The sequence below is a fragment of the Pyxicephalus adspersus genome, chromosome 6 (genome assembly GCF_032062135.1).
Source record: "Pyxicephalus adspersus chromosome 6, UCB_Pads_2.0, whole genome shotgun sequence".
Taxonomy (NCBI): domain Eukaryota; kingdom Metazoa; phylum Chordata; class Amphibia; order Anura; family Pyxicephalidae; genus Pyxicephalus; species Pyxicephalus adspersus.
Genome location: NC_092863.1, coordinates 16,131,941 through 16,152,400, shown reverse-complemented (window position 1 = coordinate 16,152,400; position 20,460 = coordinate 16,131,941). Strand labels below are relative to the sequence as shown.

The 20,460-nt window shown below is 40.2% G+C and overlaps 1 protein-coding gene across 1 annotated transcript in view; it reads right to left on the bottom strand.

Moving 5' to 3' along the window:
- Positions 1-20,460, bottom strand: part of JUP (junction plakoglobin) — a 50,969-nt gene that overhangs the window by 10,536 nt on the left and 19,973 nt on the right. The window contains exons 2-6 of the mRNA XM_072414758.1: positions 6,994-7,208; positions 4,465-4,721; positions 3,617-3,855; positions 3,088-3,289; positions 1,438-1,582 (exon numbers count right to left, since the gene is read on the bottom strand). Of these exons, the coding sequence (XP_072270859.1) occupies positions 1,438-1,582; positions 3,088-3,289; positions 3,617-3,855; positions 4,465-4,721; positions 6,994-7,201 (1,051 nt within the window). The 5' untranslated portion in view covers positions 7,202-7,208. The remainder of the gene's footprint in view (positions 1-1,437; positions 1,583-3,087; positions 3,290-3,616; positions 3,856-4,464; positions 4,722-6,993; positions 7,209-20,460) is intronic.

Below are 20,460 nucleotides of genomic sequence, written 5' to 3'. Positions count from 1 at the left end.
CACTATTGGAAAGCCATTTAAAATAAGATCCCTGTCACCAGATTTTTTGCATTTAATATATTTTTGAATGATTAGGAGTAAAGTTGCATAGCATCATGATTTCCCATGGCTGAATGTACAAGGTATTTTGTAGACTTGGAAAACCCCTTCTACATACAAACAGACCGTGATGACATTTAGCAATGGACAATGAATAATACAAAACAGGAAAAATGTATGGGCACAGTAATAACCATATCATGCTGTGATGATTTCCAAAAAAAGGAACATTGGTGATCTAGACTAGCAAAGACTTATGCGTGAAAAGGGTCATTACTTCCACCCTGTTACACACAGTGCTGCATGGTTTTGCACTCCTGGGGAAATGCAATGAATACAAGGCATGGGGTCCCTGGTGAGCCAGCACTGCACGCAGTCATATGTGACAGGTTACACAACCGTTTGCTTATGCTCTCTGCCTCCCAGCCCACAAAAAGCTGCCACAACAGACGGACCTGCTGCTAACTAAAATGAAATCAGCAGAATTAGAGGTGGAGGGAGATTAAGGAGGGAGTTAATAGGATGACACAATACCAATGTGATTAGGAGGAAACTCATCTCTTTCTCAGCTGGAACTCCGAAACTTCAGGCAATTATAACCTGAAACTGCAACAGAGCCCAAAACAAAATATTACGCCCCTAGCAGGCTTTTAAAAAGTTAAGCAGGCTTAAAGGACTTTCGAACCTAAAAATGATTTAGGAAGCTGCAAAGCATCTCAAGTACTTTCTAGAATTAAAAGGATCTAACGGAGCCATTTGTAGGACCTTTTCCCCATCAAGAAATCACATTCCTTCCTTTATACTGCGGCTACACAGCAACTAAATTCAGCAGTTTGAGGTTTAAATCCCAGAATGTCAAGGAGATTGTACGACTTCTGTGCACATTCCACCCAGAACCCAAAACTTGTTGGGCTCCTTCACACTTACACTATCCATACAACACTGTGCTCTGTATAGAGCAGGGGGGGTCAAGAGATCACCACTTGTAAGGTTTACTAAGGCTTCAGCAAATGAGTTGCATTTGACAGCCAAAGAACCTTCTTCTGATTTTTGGGAAATTTGGTTTCTATAAAACTGGTAATCTTTTGACATATTTGCATTGTGCAGTCTTTAGAAAGGAAGAAAACCAAAAGGTTCCAGAACTTTTAATAAAATGGGTCACTAACCTGACACGAACATTTGTCAAACAAGACCAAAGTTTTCTATTCTAATGTGCCAGTGTCTGATCTGAGCAAGGACAGGCAGATATGAGATTTAGATTAATGATATAGGTCTTATACACAGAATGCATTTTATACATTCTTGAAGGACATTGAGTTCTACCTCCCTATGCCTATAATAAATAACTTAGGCTTTTGAGGGATTCCAAACTATCATTGCTGATCAAAATTTTCTTACCAGCTTCTACGATGGCTGGCTTATTGCTGGGGCAGACAGACAGAACCTTCAGAACTCTGCTTGTGGTCCAGAGGAGCTTCTCATAGTTGTAGGTCCTCATGATCTGCACAAGACCTTGTGGTCCTCCATTGGCCAAAATAATCAGCTGAAGAAATACAAGAGTAACTTGTTACACCACTATCATAACACCATTAACATAACAGACCAAACCATTTAATTTTAGTTAGTTTAATGGAGAATACATACTAACAAGTACTAACATACTAACAACTAAGAAAATATTTGGTTATGCTATAAGTATACAAAATGGGAGCTATATAAGTTTGACTTTTGCCATGCATATTAGCAATTAAGCATTACCCACCACCTCAAAATGTTAATTTTAACCTGCAAAAGGGATTACATCTATTATATCTTGGCTGATGGGATCTTTTATTAATTCTTTTTGAATCAGACAAGATTTTTATTTGTATTATGAGAAGCATGCAAGTCTAAATTCTTTCATTTGGTGTGGGTGGGAAACCATACAGCTGCCCTCATTATGCCCCTGACCGGAAGGGAGTAGTCAACTATTTTCAGCCTAAAACTATTCGAAAAACAAAATTAGCATTCACCAACCCAAAAACAGTTGTCAACCATTTTTTTTTTTTAAGTATAATAAAACAAGACTTCAATATACTCTATCTGCATTTTGCTTTTTTTTGAGGACAGTTGTGCTTTTAGCAGCAGACAAAAGCTTCCCAAACTCCAATTGGAAAACCTTTTTAATTTTATTAGGCTTCCTATGCAGCAGACATGTGGTTTAGACAGCAGGTCATTAAGTAGATACAAATACCCAATGTATCTTTAATACAACCAAGGACAAAGCTAAAGTCACAGAAATGTATTGTTTAAGCCAAGACAGTCTTGGTTTACTTTGTCAATCAAGAACACAAAAGGGCTTATAAAAAAGAAAAATAAATTGTATAAAATTCCAAATGCTGTAGACCAACGTATCTGACTGGTTGTCATACGCACACTATGTATGATTCCAATATGGTTAAGTTAAGCATTGCTTGTAACATAGAGATGGTGATGGAACAAGGAATAAAAACTCCACTTGACCACCATTTTGAGAGTGTCACAGTGCTATCAATTGGGGGTGGACAGGTGGTCCCCAGCCCAAAGTAAAGTTCTTGTCAGAGCTCACCATGGCCAAAGCTTGGAGGTGTAAAAGGAAGAAGAGTATGTGCTGCAGAGAAGGGGGTAGCATTGGGAACATGTTTTGCCCTGCATAGACAAAGCATATATTCGCTGTAGAATACACACAGGTGAAAAAAATCTTTAAAAGTGGTGCGGTCCAAAGAAAGAAAATTTTGCCTACTCGTTTAATTCAACAAGCGGAGAAAAACAATATTTAAAGGGCAATAACCAGGTAACGTCAGGTTCATTGACATTGGTTTGTTATGGGTTTCAGATATCCAACACCCCTCCCACTGCTTCTGTATAAGCCCAACATATTCAGGTTTAGATAAACAGTACCAAGAACTGTTGAACTTTTAATCTCTCGGTTACATTTGAGCTTGAGCTAGGTTTATTGTAATGCTCAAACCTAAAGCAGGGTCTCCTGAACCAGTACAATGGATCGAGCCTTGGTCCTTCGTTTCTTACCTTGCTCTCCTGGTTACCATATGCCAAAAGTTGCAGACAGTCTGTTGTGATGGCCAAGAATTTGGGGTTGTTTTTATTAAGAAGTGGAACCATTTTTTGCAGGCCATCAGCCAAACGTACAGCCATTTTAGCACCTTCCTGGTACAGCAGCAGATTGTGCAGAGTGGTTATGGCATAGAAGAGCACCGATTCCACTGGGGAGCTAAAAGACAAAAAAAAAAAAAACAGTACAGAAATGAACATGTGAACACCCAGTACCTTTTAATACCTACTTTAAGGACCACAATAAAAAGTATAAAAGTAAAGGAGTATCGGTTTATGTTTGAACTGTACTACAAAAGTTCATAAAAGGGTTTATGATGCCAACAACAAAGAGATAAGCTACAAAGTCAAAAATAATTCTGGAAACCTGACCATCACTGCCTGGAGTTTGGCTTTAAGATTTAATCATTTGGAGTTTCTTAATGATGCTTCTGACCACTCATGACAAGAAAATGTATGCAATGTAAAGAGTTCAAACAAAAGGTACCTAAGCATGCGCACAAGAGCAGGAATGCCTCCAGACTTAAAGATAGACAAAAGCCCCTCTCGGTGGTGGGACAAGTTGTGTAGGATGCTGGTGGTGCAGCGGGCAGTTTCCATATCGCTTGTGTTCTGCATGGTGCGCACGACGGCTGCCACAATTTGTGGAGACTGCATTAGCGCCCGTCGAGAAGCCTCCTTTTTGGAGAGTTGATTGACTATCATAGAGGCCTTGTTCACAACCACCTGAAAAACAGAAAAGGAAACAATTAGTTAACATTTACCTGCATTGCCAATCTGGTTGCAGTATTTTTCATTAAACACAGCTGCCTTATAGTTACTTTTTTTCTGCAACATGCTGCCAGGGGCAAGAAATCCTGGGTAAGCTTCAAGGTTAGTCAAAATCTAAGTGTCATATGATTAGGAATAGGCTGAAAAAGTGAAACAGATAGAGAAAAGGAAGATTGTGCAAATGTCTGGTGTGTGTCTAGAGAAAAGAATTGTAGGGGAGTTCTGAATGGGTTGAGGTAATCAGTGGTTAGACTCCACTCCTTTGTACTTCCCCTACTTTGAATAGGTCCTAAAAAGGATAACACCTGTTTCAATCTGGTGAGACTTGAGGTCTACAGTATTGTTCAGGTTGGTATCTTAACCTTTTTAGGACTGCCTATTCTTGGGCTTGACCACTAAAATGGTTGAGGAATAGGGTGGACTAAGCCCGGCAAAGATATAGATGGGAGCAACTTAATAAGAAGGTGGAACAGGTTGTGTAGGATGCTGGACAATTTCAGAAACTTAAAGTCCAGTTATAGGGAGCTGAAAACAGAACCCAAGTTATTGTCATGACAATCGTACCGGATCTTCATCGTTCAGAAGTTTGGTCAGCTCAGGGATGGCACGGGTAGCCAATTCAGCATCATCCTGGTAGTTAATGAGATGGACAATGGCAGATTTTAGCATCTGTGAGGGCTCAGCCAGCTTCTGTACGTTGGTCTGCTGGCCGTCAATCTGTGTAGCCAGTAGATAGGCGGAATGGTCTTCTACTGTCTCTGGGTACATGGCTGCACGCACACGCTGGGCGCGTGTCATGGTCAACTGCGACTCCATATCTCCTGAAAGGGATATAAACAAAAAAAAGTTACAATGGAGAACTAAGAGGAGCCACACAAGAAGCACACTATATACAAAAAGCACATTAAGAAGTGTAGAGATGGCCTGAAAAGTCAGGATCTTGTGATGCCACGTGGAAGTTTTTCCCAACTCCACAACTACAGGAAAAAATAGATTGTCAGATACAGGAATGGAACTCACAGACTGCAATATATTTAAGAAATTATCACAAGTGCCTACACTTTTTACTGCATTAAAAAATGTAGTTTTGTCTGTGCCCACAGCCCTACACTCACAGCAAGGACACAAGCACTTGTCTACAACTAAGAGCATCAACAGGGAGAAGAAAGTGCTGGCTGCAGGAGAAGCAAGGGGAAATGCATATGAAACTGATTTTTATGCTACTATAGACTAAAATGAGTATTTATTCCTCCACTTCGTATTACATTTTCCAAAGAAATCACCCCAATGGTACTAACCCCCTGGTGCCTTAGTTGCTAAAGGGCCAATTGTAGATCCTTACGACTTACTGTGTGGCCCTTGGGCAAAAGGTCTTGGGGGTTTAGCTTTATAAAGAGGCTGTAAATTGCAATATTCCTTAGTATTCTCCTGCAGTTGTATCTCCAGTCTCCAATCACATGTCTGCAGGCTGACTGCAGCATTAAATATACCGATTATTAGGAGGCCCCATAGTGACGTTGGGGGCTACAGTTGAGGGCATTTTAAAGGAAGTCCATAAACATGGTCTTAATTCTTCCAGATAATGTTCAAATTGTTAAACATTGGTATGAAGTGGAGCTTTAAGAAACAATTTCCAGAATGCCATCTCTGCTCCAACACATCCTAGCCTCTCTGAACGTCTCTCGGCATCCAATTTACGAAGTCTAACAGGCTAACTATTCCAGACTGTTACATCCAAGAGAACCAGGGAGTTAATTAAATAAGGACAACAAAGAGAGTGGCTAACAAGATACACTTGGCAAATACGCAGCCCATTTACCGAATGCAGTCCATTAACATTCTCCCCGCAGTGTAGTGGCTGCTAAGCGCAAACCCTGTGGGTTGGTTAATTGCTCTTATAGCGATTCTGGCCAGGCTCATTTATTTCATTAGCTTCGTTCAACGCTTGTCACAAGGTATAAAGGGATTGCAGTTGTAGGTTTGGAACCGCCAAGCCTGCCCACAGCTAGTTATATAACCCTTTAATGGAGAATTCCATTTGATCTAAACTTTATCCAATCTTCACGTTAATTAAGTATGGTTTCTGCATTCTGTAGAAATTAAGGTATGTTGCTGATCGCTATAGTTCATCCCATGCCCATCATTTATGTGAACCTTTTAGTAACTGTCTGCATAACGGTTTTAAATATGAAAAAAATGTTTGAATATTAAAAAATGTTTGAAAAGGCTTTAGGGTTAAAAATAAGGCCCCCGTCCAATGATGTTACTCAGGCTGAAACAATATTATAAACCTGGTGTATTTATAAAAGTTTATTTTAAAGGAGGGCAATTCTCAACGTCCCACAAATTCTAAAATATTTAGATTTCAAGGGGATAAGATTCACCTAATCTGATCCTAATGTGGTATTTTCAACATCTCCTAATTTACAGCCACACTCTGTTCTTTTCTTTACCCAGAGTTCTTCCAAAAGCCAATTTTTCTCTACAGTCAAGGCTGGCATCATGGGAACTTGCCATAAAGCCCAGAGCAGCTTTTGAAGAGGTTGCTTAAATATGCTACAGACAAGTGCAGAGTAACAATGAGGTCTTTATTTCTCTACCCAAGGTCAGAACTGCTGCCATGCTAAAGCGGCTGCTGCCAGCTGCAGTTAAAAGAAATGTTACAGTTCCCTCTGGAAATTCACACGGATGAAACACGCTGTGCGTACAGTGGGGAAACAATGGCTTTATAGGGTATGTGCCATCAGCCTGTACCTCCTCCTTATCCAGAATATAAACCAAGCAAGGAGGGCATAGTGCACATAGTGGGCACCAAACTACACAGGCAGATGTATCAGGCAATCAAACATGCCAAAATCAGGAAAGTAAATTACTAGTAAAAAAAAAAAAATCACAAACTGTGTAAACCAGTGGATGGTCACCCACCATGACAGTGCCCGCTGTGGGGACAGGCCAATGCAAGGAGTGCTGCTCTGTTGGATCAGGTGGTGTGGAGTATGGTGCCAAGTCCCTTTTCTAGGTATCTAGCAGATGACCCTGAAAATGTGTTCTTGCACCAAAAGGGATCATAATCAAGCAATCATTTTACCATACCTGCTACTTGCTGTGGTGTGTATGTAGTAGTTTTCACGGTTGTGTACTTGGAATAGTTTGACATATCATCATCATCCATTAGCACAGTCTTGCCACTCAGAGATGGCGCTGAGGTGTTCACCCCTGAATTAATGCCAGAGTCATAAGTGTATGTCTTTTGCCACTCTGTGACCTTAATGGGCCGTTCCATTGTGTCCATCATCTCCATGCTGCTTCTGCAAAAAAACAAAAACAAACGATCAGGACGACTCTACTGTTAAAAGGCGGTTCTTTGGCTTGGTCAGGCTCCTAATAATAGATTCTGAAAAAGGTGCTGGTTCTGGGCAATCATAACTAAACAGAATAGAGTCAGGGCATTATGACCCTGAACTTGCATCACTGACCCGAGCAATAGTCACCTTCTACACGTAAACACATGCATTCAAGTGTGAGTCAGCCTGATGTCCCATCCACTTATACTAACACAAGCAAAATGATTCATCAGGATCCATAGGTGGTGTCCAATATAGTATGCATGATCAGTTATAACAAGACTGTAAAGTGCTGCAGAAAACATGCAGGCTCATATCATGAAAAGATATCAATTTATGGGATTGGTATAAAATCTATTTTTGCTAATCAAAATATCAAATTATCTGAACATCTCAAAGCTTTGTTCCCCCAATTGTTTATTCTCTATTATGGAAAACCCATTAGGGGAGCGTGACACCATCATTTAGCTCTGTAATGGCCTTGGCAATTAAACAGCGCTTGGAAATTTGACTGAGATAAAATAAACCCAGTATGTGCCCAAACATGCAAGAAACCAATCAAAACTGAAATGCTAGTTTTCAATGACGATGACCTTTAAATTAAAAATGATAATAAAAAGAGCATGTGAGGGAATATGTTATAGCAGTCTATCGATAATAATCAAAAGCAATTAAATGTCAGCTTTTGTATCCCAATGGTCCTTGGGAACTCTAGGCCAACAGCTAAATGACAAATGACATAAGAGATCCTTTGTATCTGCCAAATGAGCTCAATTTCTGTCCATTTATTTCTGAAACTTACACAGCTTTGAACACAGCACAACATTGTTTGGCAGGATCAGACATGGTTTGGCCCTACAGAAAAAAGGTTAAGAAACCCTTAAAGCAAAACACCAACAAGCAGATCTCTATCACTGTGCCTTCTCGTTCTAATAACATGTTCCTAATTGGCACATTAGTACCAAAGAACAAATGTCAGTCAAACTGTACTCTGCTAGGCTGACTAGCAGCTAAGCTAAGCAAGCTAAGGCTAGCTAAGCAAATACCAAGTCACATACATATACCCATTGACCATACTATCCTAACCCCCCTTCTAGACGAATCCCAAAAAATGTATATAAAAATTTTCTCTTTTTAAGAAGATCCCAATCTATGCAACTTTGCTCAAGCATCACACAATACACTGCAAAGCCCAAATTCTGAGCGATTGTATCCAAAATGCAGGGCAGCCATTTGTGGGCTGCATACCAGGTAAACTTTATGGGCCCCTCTTTCCCCTTTATGGGCCCGGTACAAAAGCACCCCCCCCCCCCCCCACACACTCCTGATGGCGGCCATGTCCAAATGGCTAAAAGGTCATTGTTGAACCCACAGATTGCAGATATGCACTTTTCTATCCGTTTCCATTGAAATCTGTTATTTGGGAAGCGTTCAGCTGTTTTTGGAGATTAAAAACACAACAGCCACAAGCCATTTCCAGCTGCCGCTTCTAGTGGAAATGTTTTATGCAGGAGACAGCTGGTATCAAATGATTAAACAGGAAACAAGCTGTATTGAAAGGAGACTCTGGCAGGTACAGGGCAGCTGGTAAGCTCATCTTCTGAACTCTTAAACAGGAGGGGGAAGAGGCATGTTAAGCTTTTCCGCAAAGCCAAGCATGGAATGACGAGCTGTGGATGGCATGAGTGAAGGATACGGGATATTGATCTGTATAGATATGGCCTGAACAATAATGAAAGCTTGGGACTGCGATTAGGAAAATGCTGAAAGTGAAGACTTTGTAGGGGGCTGGGAGTCCCCATGTAGCACGGTAGCTTGACTGGTTTATATGGGTTACCTAGGGATAAGGACCTTTTCTTATTGTGTTGAGTACCATTATACAATTCTGTATGTACCTTGAGATGCTAACCATTCAAAGTCCAATATTGCACATACAGCACTACCAAGAATTCACAAACCCCTTTCGACCCTTAAAAAAGCTGGTGGTGGTCAAAGAAGGCCACTGTAAGTAGAGGACACCCCACCAAATACCTACAGTGTTACTTCTGCAAATCTCTTTTCAGTTCTATCTATCTACCTACCCAAGTAATGCCAGCAATACACTAATACAAAGGCATTTTTAAGTCATTTGCCCTTCCTTTTAACCTCAAAGTTACGCTTTGAAACTGGTGAAAGAACGTTATTTTTTTCCCCCTTCTGACAACCAAGTGTTATGGAAAAGACTAACTATTTAAACTTCAGGTTCAGTAAGAAGGTTCCCTTGCAATGGGGTAAGCCATGAACTTGTTTTTACCATTGTAACGGGGTTTACTGAACATGGAGTTGGCCCACATACTTGTGCCATACCCTCAGACCTCAAGTTTAGCCAAGTACTAGGTGCCACGCACAAAGTATTCAATTACTTATGGGGTTTTAGGATGACTTCTGTTACATAGATTGGTATTGGTACACGGTATTGCAAACAAAACCATAGCACAAGGTTTTGTTTGCAATACCGTGGGTCCAGTTAATAAGGTGGCAACCAATGCTAGTCATTTTAGCCCATCAGACTTTGTCCATCTTTGACTTAAGGACATTCCATTGAAAATTGTCTAAAATCCAGTGGTAAAAAAAAAAAACTGAAAACTACATAGATAAAATTATAACCAAAAATGCAAAATTTGCAGTAGCCAAAGAGCTCTTTAACAGATCGCTGCGCCAGGTTTTTATGCAAAACTTTGATGGAAATCAGTAGGAAGTTTTAGATGTTTGTGAAACCTATAAAATGTTTTTTTGCAAGCTTTGGGGGGGGGGTTGAAAGCAAAATATAGACTATACCTTTTACAGTCAAGCCTCAAGGAGTGCTGACTGTTCACCAAGTACAAACCATTTGCTACCCGTACATTAAGTAGATGGACATAGAATATGAAAAACGAAACGGTGGGAGCTCAATATATATTATAGGTATCACCACTTTACAAGGCAAATGAACGCGCTTGTAAAAAGCCAATCACGAGCTTTCAGAAACTAGGAAGGGAGTGGCGGTGAAGGGATACTGTATGTTTGGATACACACTGCCAAATGCAATGGGAGTGGGGGGAGAGAAAAATTGCAGAGACAATAAACAAGCAGAGACAAAGCCAGCTGCTTGTCAGAGGCCAGACACACCCAGATCAGGAATGTCAGGCTGTCACAGCTTCCTCTGGAGTTCCTGGGTGGGGGAGAAGCCACCGAGCTGGTTTACCTAGAAAATGATCTATGGGAGGAGATGGGACTGAGCAGTGTGGAGTTACAAAGCTTCCATTGGGCTCTGATCTATCTCCAGCACCCCATGGGACAGGCTGATAAAGACAAAATTCAATGGACTGCTCAGTCACACAATGAGAAGTGTGTGTAAACACCGTGTTATTTCACCGAACTGCCACGCTGCTTTGTCCTACGGGGACAATCTGACATTGGCAGGAAAAAGAAGTCAGGCTTGAGGCCAGGATAAAAAGGGGCAGCTTTATCTAGTCTTCCAAATCATGGTGGTACACTGGAATCAAGATTTGTCCTACTGGCACGAGCACCTGTCAAAATATTTACAATCTCGAAAAAAGGGGAAAGGATTTTAGGGTAAAGAAAAGTTTTAAATTTTGCACTCCTCCCGGACAAACAAGCATTTTGAAACGCAAAGGCATGCACCCTTTAAACAATTACACGACCATTGCGGAACTAAAATATTCTCCTTCAGATAGCATGGTTTTGCCCCAGTTAGCCAGAGCTTATGGTGTCGGCAAGGCCCAACATGCCCACATAGTATTGTTCACAGGTATTCCTGCTCAGCAAAGGATGTGTAATGGTTTTCAGCAACCAGTTGGTGGGGCATTAAGGTTTCATTAACACAATACGTTGATGTTAGGCACACTACATTAAAAAAACTCCTTTGCTAGGTCCAAGTTATTCAAAATCTCTTAAGATATTAATATTGTAAAGCATACCTTGTATAGACATGCAATAGGTCCAAAGACTGGGTGCTGCCATCTTGGATGTGACCAGCAGTCTCAGGGTTGTCACTTTAGTGACAGCTTCTGTGACTTCATAGTATTCCCAGAATGAAAAGCCCACTAAGAAAAGGCCAAAGAAAAACCAGCACAAATAGCAATTAGATTGCAGTAGAATGCAAAAGTGTTGAGGGCTGTGCAAGGGATTAGATCCCTTCCAAAGGAACATTTCAATACCAGTGGCTCATTGGTTTTGATGGGGATGGCAAAACACAAAAACGGACCCTCAATACAATGTGTTGCTGACCACTGTATTAGTGTTTTGGTGGGTTGCAACACATGGTACAACACTACCGCGTTACCACAACACTAAAATGTTAATGGGTCCCCAACAGGTTTCTTTCTTCATGTTTCCTTGGAACGTATGCAGATTTCACTACTCTGTATACGTTTCAAGGAAACGTTGCTTCATGGGTAACCCCCACTGGGCACTTCATAACCTTGAAAACAAAGGTTATCATTGTAAACTAAACTAGCAATCAGTATTAAATAGAGGTGGCAGACATTGAACAATATAGAAGTTCCTCTCCACTGGAATATCTTTACTTTTAAGTGTACCCTCCCGTAGAAATCCATGGACCAGTACATCGGGTCCAGACATATGACTAGGTCCAAAATTAGGAAAGTAACACTTGACTTGTTCACATCTCTTCAACCGACAGGTCCTGTTGGCATGAGAACTTGGCATGTACAGGAACACATTCTATAAATAGTGATTTGTATTTTAATTCCTTTATCAAAGAAGAATTCCAGACTCCAGCTCAATCACACATAAAGCTGCGTACACACTTGCAATTTTTGTCGTTGGAAAGGATCTTTCACGATCCTTTCCAACGACAAGGGACTGCACGATGCATGAACGGTGCTGTACATACAGCACCATTCATGCTCTATGGAGAGGGGAGGGGGAGAGCGACGGAGCGGCACCCTGCTGCGCGCTCTCCCCCTTCCCTTTCATTAGGATCGGTCGTCGTCCATCGTCCGTGGATCCGGCAGGTCGGTCGTTCGGACGATGGACGACACCGACTGTACACACGGCAGATTTTCGCCCGATATTTAGCCAATGCCGATTATCGGGCGATAAAAATCTGCCGTGTGTACGTAGCTTTACTGTGCTATTAACAAAGTTCAGCAACCAATCTTGCGTAAGCCTAATGAAATGGACAGATAGCCAAAATAAATATGGTTTTGCCACTTGGGTAGACCCCGATTTCAGAAGCGGCCAATGCAATGACAGCGGCCTGTTCATCTTCATTAGAAGTGATGTATTAGCACTAGCAAGAGTTATGAGCCACAAAATGCACTTTTCCATCAAAGGCTTTTTTAGACATTTGGTTTCATGACATGATCCCTTTAAATGCAAGGCTCAATGCACCAAAACAGTAATCCATCAACCAGTGTGTGGATTTGGTGGGGGCAGTGGACAGACTCTCCTCCATTCCCTCCCATTACACACAGAACAGGAATGCAGTTTATCAGTGTAGGAGGGGTGGGGGATCAATAACAGGTTCATACACATCTCATAATATTCTTGCATTCCTTTGCAGATAATGCAGAGAAAAATGACCACAAGCCATAAATTCTCACGGTGTTCTAGTTTCTGACACCAAACATTACCAGCCGATTTCTCTTTTATGCAAAGATAGGTATGTGATGAGATCAACTGCTACCCTAACCTGTTAAAATGTTAATGCCCAGTTGAACTTTTGTACAAATAAACTAAATGCATTAAAATGGGCAAAAGACAGTTTGATTCTATAGTAGGCCCTCTGCATGGAAACACATAATAGCTGGAGCTTACCAATCGACAGCAACCACAAGTTTTGTCAATTGCACAGCAATAGGGCCAAAGCAACAGAAAGACCTCTGCAGAGAGACCGCTATTTATACACAAAGAGCACAAGTACTTCTGTACAACATGCTATCAATTTCAAAAGAACCAGCTGCTGACATTTTTTTGACTTTATTAGTTCAATATATTTTCTTTTTAAGTATGCCAGAATCACAGATCTGAATTGGTGAAAGGAGAAGTGTTATCAGTCGAATTAAAGCCCATCACATTTTGTTCACAAACCACATGACCAGCTATGATCTGCCCTGCTTTAACTGCTGCACATAGCACACATCGGTTGCATTGGGTGACACCAATACTTTTCTCCATGGAAGCCCAATGCTATTTGTGGCACAATTCCAAGGCTTCCATATCCCTATATCTCCTTGCACTGTCAGTACAGAACAGAGTGGTGGGTTTTGATGTTTCTCCTCCACGTCAAGAGTGGAGCCGCTTGTCAAGCACATTATCCTGCACTGCCAGACTTTCTCTTCCGCTGTGCTAAATAATGCACCAACTGACACATTTGCTTTCCATCCCAGGGATTTGCAGGCCAGGCGGGAAAAGGCAGAGGAGGTCAGCGCAGAGACCCTATTTTTTATACACAGCTTAATAGGGATGCGTAGCTGGAGCCATGACTCATATTCCTGTACACGCATCCTATAAATCAGATACATAATAGAGAAAATAAATTGGTCATTCTTGCAGCTGTGCACACATTAGTAAATGCTTATTAGTGATCGCACACTAAATTAGAAATCATTCACAATTCTATTTTTATTATGTTAGCAGAGATAATAAAGGCACGCTGATTATTTGCTAAATTCCTCCACAATGAACTTTAAGCCACACGGATCAGATAACATTTTAGAAGTATGCTCAATAATTTAAAAAAAATAAATAAATCAGCCCATCTCCTGGGATTTCCAGAGGAATGATGCTGGCAACTAGCTTGGCTCCAAAGCAATGCTCATTACGAAGAGGAATGAAATACTATGTCACCAACATTTGTCATGAATCATGGAGCATTTATCGAGCAAGATAATGGGGCCACTGTGTTGGAGGTAACAATCGGGTTGTCTAACCTTTCAGAGTAAAAAAATTTTGACACCTTTGATTCAGAGCCTCAAATTGTCTACTTGAAAAATATAAGGGAATTTAAAACTTCCAATTATCACTAATCAATAAAATCCTAAATAATGCCAATTGTCAATTTTCATATGAGTCTCACCTGTAATACACAAGCAGAGAATAGATTAACTTTTTTTTTCAAAAACATGATGGTTCCATCTTCTACATGATCCAGTTTTACATTTTATAATGTAAGCCCCATTCTGCAGATCAGAATGTTTTATTCTGGAGATAAATTAGGCCAGCGACATTTCGAGTTATAGCATGAAGCTGACTGCCCTCCTTTGTTACAATGTACAGTTTGATGTGAAGTCTTACAGAACACTGTAACTTCAATAGGAGTAAGTTTTATAGATTTAGAACTTCTGAAGATGCTGAGTTGAGCTGGAGAACAGCCAAGCAGGTTGGGTGCCAAAGTTAAAGATAACTGGATTAGTGGAGCATAAATCCAACGCTTCCTGCAGATTTAGGACCATCTGAAGGTGCCCCACAGACATGAAAGTCTCTATAACAACTCTCTTGTAGGAGAAAGTCAAAAATAGATAAAAATACAGCAGAAGTGAACATAATCATTCTCAAAAGACAAAAAATAATTATTAGCCACAGATTAAAATCAATTCTCCACAATAAAAGGATCAATGATTCGCTCACCTGGAATAAGCTTGATTCAATTATCACATTAACAGAAGACCGGAATCTTGGTCATGACTGCCTTAATCAAAAACAAGATTCATTTAGGTGTATTTATAACACCAAGTACTTGCACCAATTAATCAGGGGTACATAAATTTTATAAAATCTCCTTTTAAAACAGTATTTTAGGTGGACTGTGGCTTACAATCAGCAAGGGTGGTCCGATGTTCCTGGCCTGTAGGACCAAGTGATATTTAAACAAAAATTTAACCATACTATAGGAGAGCATCCAGCACCCTTTAACTCATAACAATGAATAGTTCCGGTTTCCCAGTTCCAGAGGTTCACAGAATAAATAATTAATCACATTGGACAACTAACTGAAATCTCTCTCTAATTACCCCCCTTACTTTGCAGCTTGGTCACTGTAAGGGGATGGGCCATAAAGCCATTTATCTGAAATGGTGTGAGCAAAGACACTGTAAAGGCTTCAAGTCATTAAATCCAAAACAGCCATTAACAGATAGGAAAGCCATGTGTCTGACCATTACAGTTGTAGAGAAAGCGGAGGTATTGATCCATGGGAAGGACACGCACAGCCAAATGCTGCCTATTACGGAGATACATAAAGCGTGGCAGGTGAACCATTAGGGAAAAACAAAGCATACAAAGTGTATACGAGGGAAAGCTAGCATTGATATATTATAGAAGATGAAATAAGGAACAGTCACAAGTAGGATAATAAAGTGAACCAGTCATAAACTCTAAATTCTTAAAAGAACCACCCAGATGGTTCCTTCATGTTTATTTGTAATGTCCCCTGTGTATCCAAACCTAGGCATCTATTAAGCCATAACATAAGACCTTCTCACTTGCCATTTCACAATGCAAAGGCCTTGAGAAGCTAACGGCTTGCCTTGTGCACATTCACATGGTGGGGCGAGATGCATTGACTGGGACCATGACAGTAGCCTGGAGTGGTTTGGAGCAAGTTAATATAGCAGCTAGGACTACCCTTCCCAATTTACCCAGGTACCATACAAGTACAAGACACTCCATGATGGCAATGGGCATTTTTTTCTGATATAAAAATTTACAGTTCATGCCATATCAAATACTGGTTTATCTTACTACATGGCTGGCAACAAAATGGTAGGCCATTCTGTATACTGAGAATATTCTACGTGAGAAGTCATCTGTTTCCAAGGCACAGGTGGTATCACTAAAGTGTTACTAAAACTAACATGTTCAGTGTAAACTAAACATGAAATGCCAAAATTTCCCAAGGCAGAATGTGTGAAAATACATGTCAAACCTTGTATGGTCATGAACATTAGTCTTTAGATTTTGGCTCTGCTAGATTTTTCAGCTTTTTTTGCCCACACAGCTTCATATTTGGAAACTTTTGTTCAGCTGCTACAAATAAATACACACAAAAAAAGAACACCAATATTAACTCCAGAAAATGTGGTTTGACATGGGTAATAAAGTAAAACTGCAAAGCATTATCGGCATCTATACTAGCCAAACAATATCCTCGTAGACGTCTCTGCAAGTCAAGCATGTGTTGACAAAGAACAGTAGAGCTAAACTCGAACTCTAAAAGGTTTGACATGTTGACTTAATTTCAGTTATTTCCAATATTTCTTCGCTTTGTTCCAATTTCTCAATATATTTTATCGTAACCCTGAGCCAAAAGGTGGTAACTACAAATGTTCATGTGAACACATATTACATGAGAAAAGCCAACTACACGATTCATATGCATCAATGTGCACCCAATGCTACATTCACACTGTAAATAACACTGAAAACTCTGCTTAGGAAAAAATGGTCGTTAAAATCCAGATTCTCTGGTTGGTGTTCTGATTCTCAGCCTTAACAGCCCCAGAAGGAGTATACAGCTCAGGTGTTCAGTAATTGTCTTATCTGTACGATTGTTTCAGGTGTGTGACTGCATCTACTGACAGAATATCAGATTTATATCCAGGAAACTTATATCCTTTACAAAGTTCAGCAATGGCAGCTGACATAGTCAGTGGCAGGTCCACTTTATTATGAAATGTTCTGGGGAAGGGGAGGGGGGAGTTTCAGTACTTGAAGTTATAAAATAAATATTAATTTTAGATTATCCACACTTAGCCAGCAGGCAGCATGCCAGAGACTACATATGCAGCTCATCAGCAAGCCGACTTTGTTTTATTGTGAATGGCTATGCAATTTGATTTGCTATTTAGATCTACACACGCACTAGGGAATATTACAGAAGATGTCTGCTAACACAATAATTAATAATAGGAGATGGCATTTTTTTTCCTTTTTACCTAAAATAGCCATTTTACTAACCGCACCCTTGTTCCCCAGGCAGCTAGCATCCTCTTCTCTCCGAACCAGGTTGTCAGTGGGGCCTCAACACCCTTACCTAGAACCCATGGAGCGGCAAGGAAAAGTGACTTTAAGGGACCTTTGTTGCGGCTGGGAGGGGGACTTCAGGAGTAAGGACGAGGGGACGTAACAAGCAAAGAAGCCTTTGGATTTTACCCAGGGCGTATTTTTTCTTTGGTAAAGCACTCTATGATTAAGCCCACCCATGGTGAAACGCGTCAGCTAAGCATATGACATCAGGCACTGGGAACAGTTGTTCTATTGATGACATCATTTGTCTTCAGTCAGCATTTTTATTTATTTTTTTTTTTTTTTTTTTTTTTAAGAGTGGCAACTGAGGACTACGAAACCTGGACCTGTCTATACCCAGAGCAGTACCACCACCTTTACCTATGGACCAATTTTGCAGTTATAGCCACCACTACTACTTTTTACGTTGTCGCTTTGTAACATGATGAACCTAAACAAGGGCCAAGTATTATTTTAAGGATATCTTTATAAATATTGGAAATTTCAAAATTACGTTAGCATGCTAAAACTTATATAAACTTTGATTGACTACATATAAATTTTATTCTAAGTCAAGGAACTATTAACAGCTCGAAATGCCAGTCCGAAGTAACATCAGAAATTTGCCCCTCACTCTATCCTTTGCATGAAATGTAGTTCAATTCAGCAAAGAACGGGTAAGAAGAACTGAAAAGCAGCTCCCCGATCTCTCCTGACAGCTCCAACAAGTGAGAGGATGTCAGGCAGGCCGCTCTTTTGCTGCAATCCCACAAGGCCAAGAGATGTCAAGCTAATTCTGATTAACAGGCTCCGACTGTCTCTACTCATTGCTGCTTGTTACAATTATCCCCCTAATGGGGACAAAATGACTGCCGTGCATGGTGGGAGAGCAGACGCTTGTATCCAGGGCATGTAACATACAAGCCTGTTAATTGTGCTAAGAGAATGAAGGGGAAAACAATATAATAATAATCACAAGCCATGTCAAATACCAACAAAAAAATAAATCTAGAATCTGACCCTCTAAAAAAAGTATTTGTATCTATCCATTGTATGGATCTTTGTTACCGTGCATTGCATCAAGACAACCCCATTCATTTTGCACTTTAGTTTACTGGAAAATATCCAGTCACTAATTTCCTATCCAAGGTCTTACAGGGAACCATGTATTTATTTTGTGCGCTGGCCTTGTAATTGTAACTATGTTTCCTGTTTAATAAGCAGCTGCAATAGTTTCATTCCAAAGTTCAGAGTCTTTCAGCATAAAGCATTGAGAGATTACAGCAAACAGGAGAAATGTCACCCATTTACTTTCAAAATGACTGATCAAAGCCGTGAATGAAGAGAGGTGTGTTACCATTGGTTTATGCTACGCTTTACTATTGCGTTTTGAACTTTAGTGTCGTGCGGTTAAGCAGCCTACATTTCCCTCCCATGGATTCTCAATAAAGGAAGCAGCAACTGTTTATTGAATCGATTAAACATCTATTATAGTATACCTAGACTTGGGGCAAAGTATCTAAAGTTCATGGAGGATCTGAGTTTATCCACCAATGAGTCCAATAGGATGACGTTCCTGCAAAGACACAGCTGGGAATGAGAGGGATGCTTCTAACAATGGCAGGAAATTATATTGTACTGCAGCAAATCAGCAACCACGATCTGCTGGCCAAGTTCTGTTCATAAATATGCACTATTGGATGACTGGGAGCAAACCCGGGCTTCCAGATCTGCTGCACATACAAAGTCAAAACTATTGATGAACTCCATTTAATTATAAAGCAGATTTCGATGAAGCTCACCAAAAAAATATAAACCCCAAGCAAGTTAAAATACACTGCCTATTCCCCAAAAGTCCCCAAGCCGGGGCAATGTTCCAATCTGGGGTTTCTATAGTTGGTTAGGTCTATTTCAGCAATGTTATGTGGCCCAGTCCATAATGGGAATCTTTGGGATGTGCTGGAAAAGACCTTATGTGGCAGTCCAAACCTCTCATCATCAATACAAGATCTTGGTGAAAAATAAATGCAATTATGGATGGAATTAAATATTAAGTGTGTGACTTTTTTGGACAGGCAATGTACATATACTATAAAAGAACTTCCTAAATTGCAAAAGTACATAAAGTTGTGCTGCCAGTCAGCACAGACATAACCCGGACCACGGTTCTAAAAAGTGGAACAGCCTGGTGAAGACATTGCTTACAGCTTACTAAACAAACTGTAAAGAGCAGAAGCACACCAATGAGGTCATCCACTGCTTCCTACAGGCTTATACTGCTGCCTTTTCCTGCCAGCCCTGCCGTGTTATGGAACAAAAGGCAGCAAATATCAGATATCAAAGCAAATTACTTTTGAATGAATGCAAGCCATTTACACTTACCTATTCAAAATGCACACATTACAATAGGAAAGGCTTTATTGTTATCTAGTACATTTAACATCCATTGTTAACTTGTAGAATTCAATAAAACTAATGTTTGAGAATGGGGAAAGCTGTGCCCATTTCCTCTAAGCTCGCCAAGGCTTCCTGTGAACTTAAAAAGTAATCTGGAGAATACTAGTGCTGGTATATAATGGCTCCGGCATGTTCAGAATCTGTATTAAAAGTACAACTAAATACAAGTACACAAAATGTAGGAAAAATCATGTCTTAACCCTAGAGCAGGAAGACATCTTGAGAGAGTGGCAAATGTTCTGTAGTTCACCTACAGGGCTGGAAACAATGGAAGAAAGCACATGACATTATTAGCACACTGAGTCTATGGAAGATCAGGTTTTGTTCTCACTTCAAGAACTAAACACTTTCTATGGTATATTTGACATACCAAAAGAAAGCAAATAGAGATTGCATACCCTTGAAAGAATTCTAATTCTGAGGCTGATGAAGAATGAGTATCACTGCAACATGTCACAAGTTACCACCACCACTTATTATATAAAGATAACAATGGCTTAGCAGGAGAAAATCTCACAGACCTTCTACTGGCATGCATAGGATAAACTATGCAGAGCAGGAATCTCAATCATTCAACATGCAGTCTTCTATCAACAATCAATTTGAAAGTTGGTGATGGATTTTAACCAACAGGAAGCTCACAACTATCTCAAATTGGTGAATCATTAAAAGCATATGCCTAGGCAAAACATACACATATATATATATATATATATATATATATATATATATATATATATATATATAT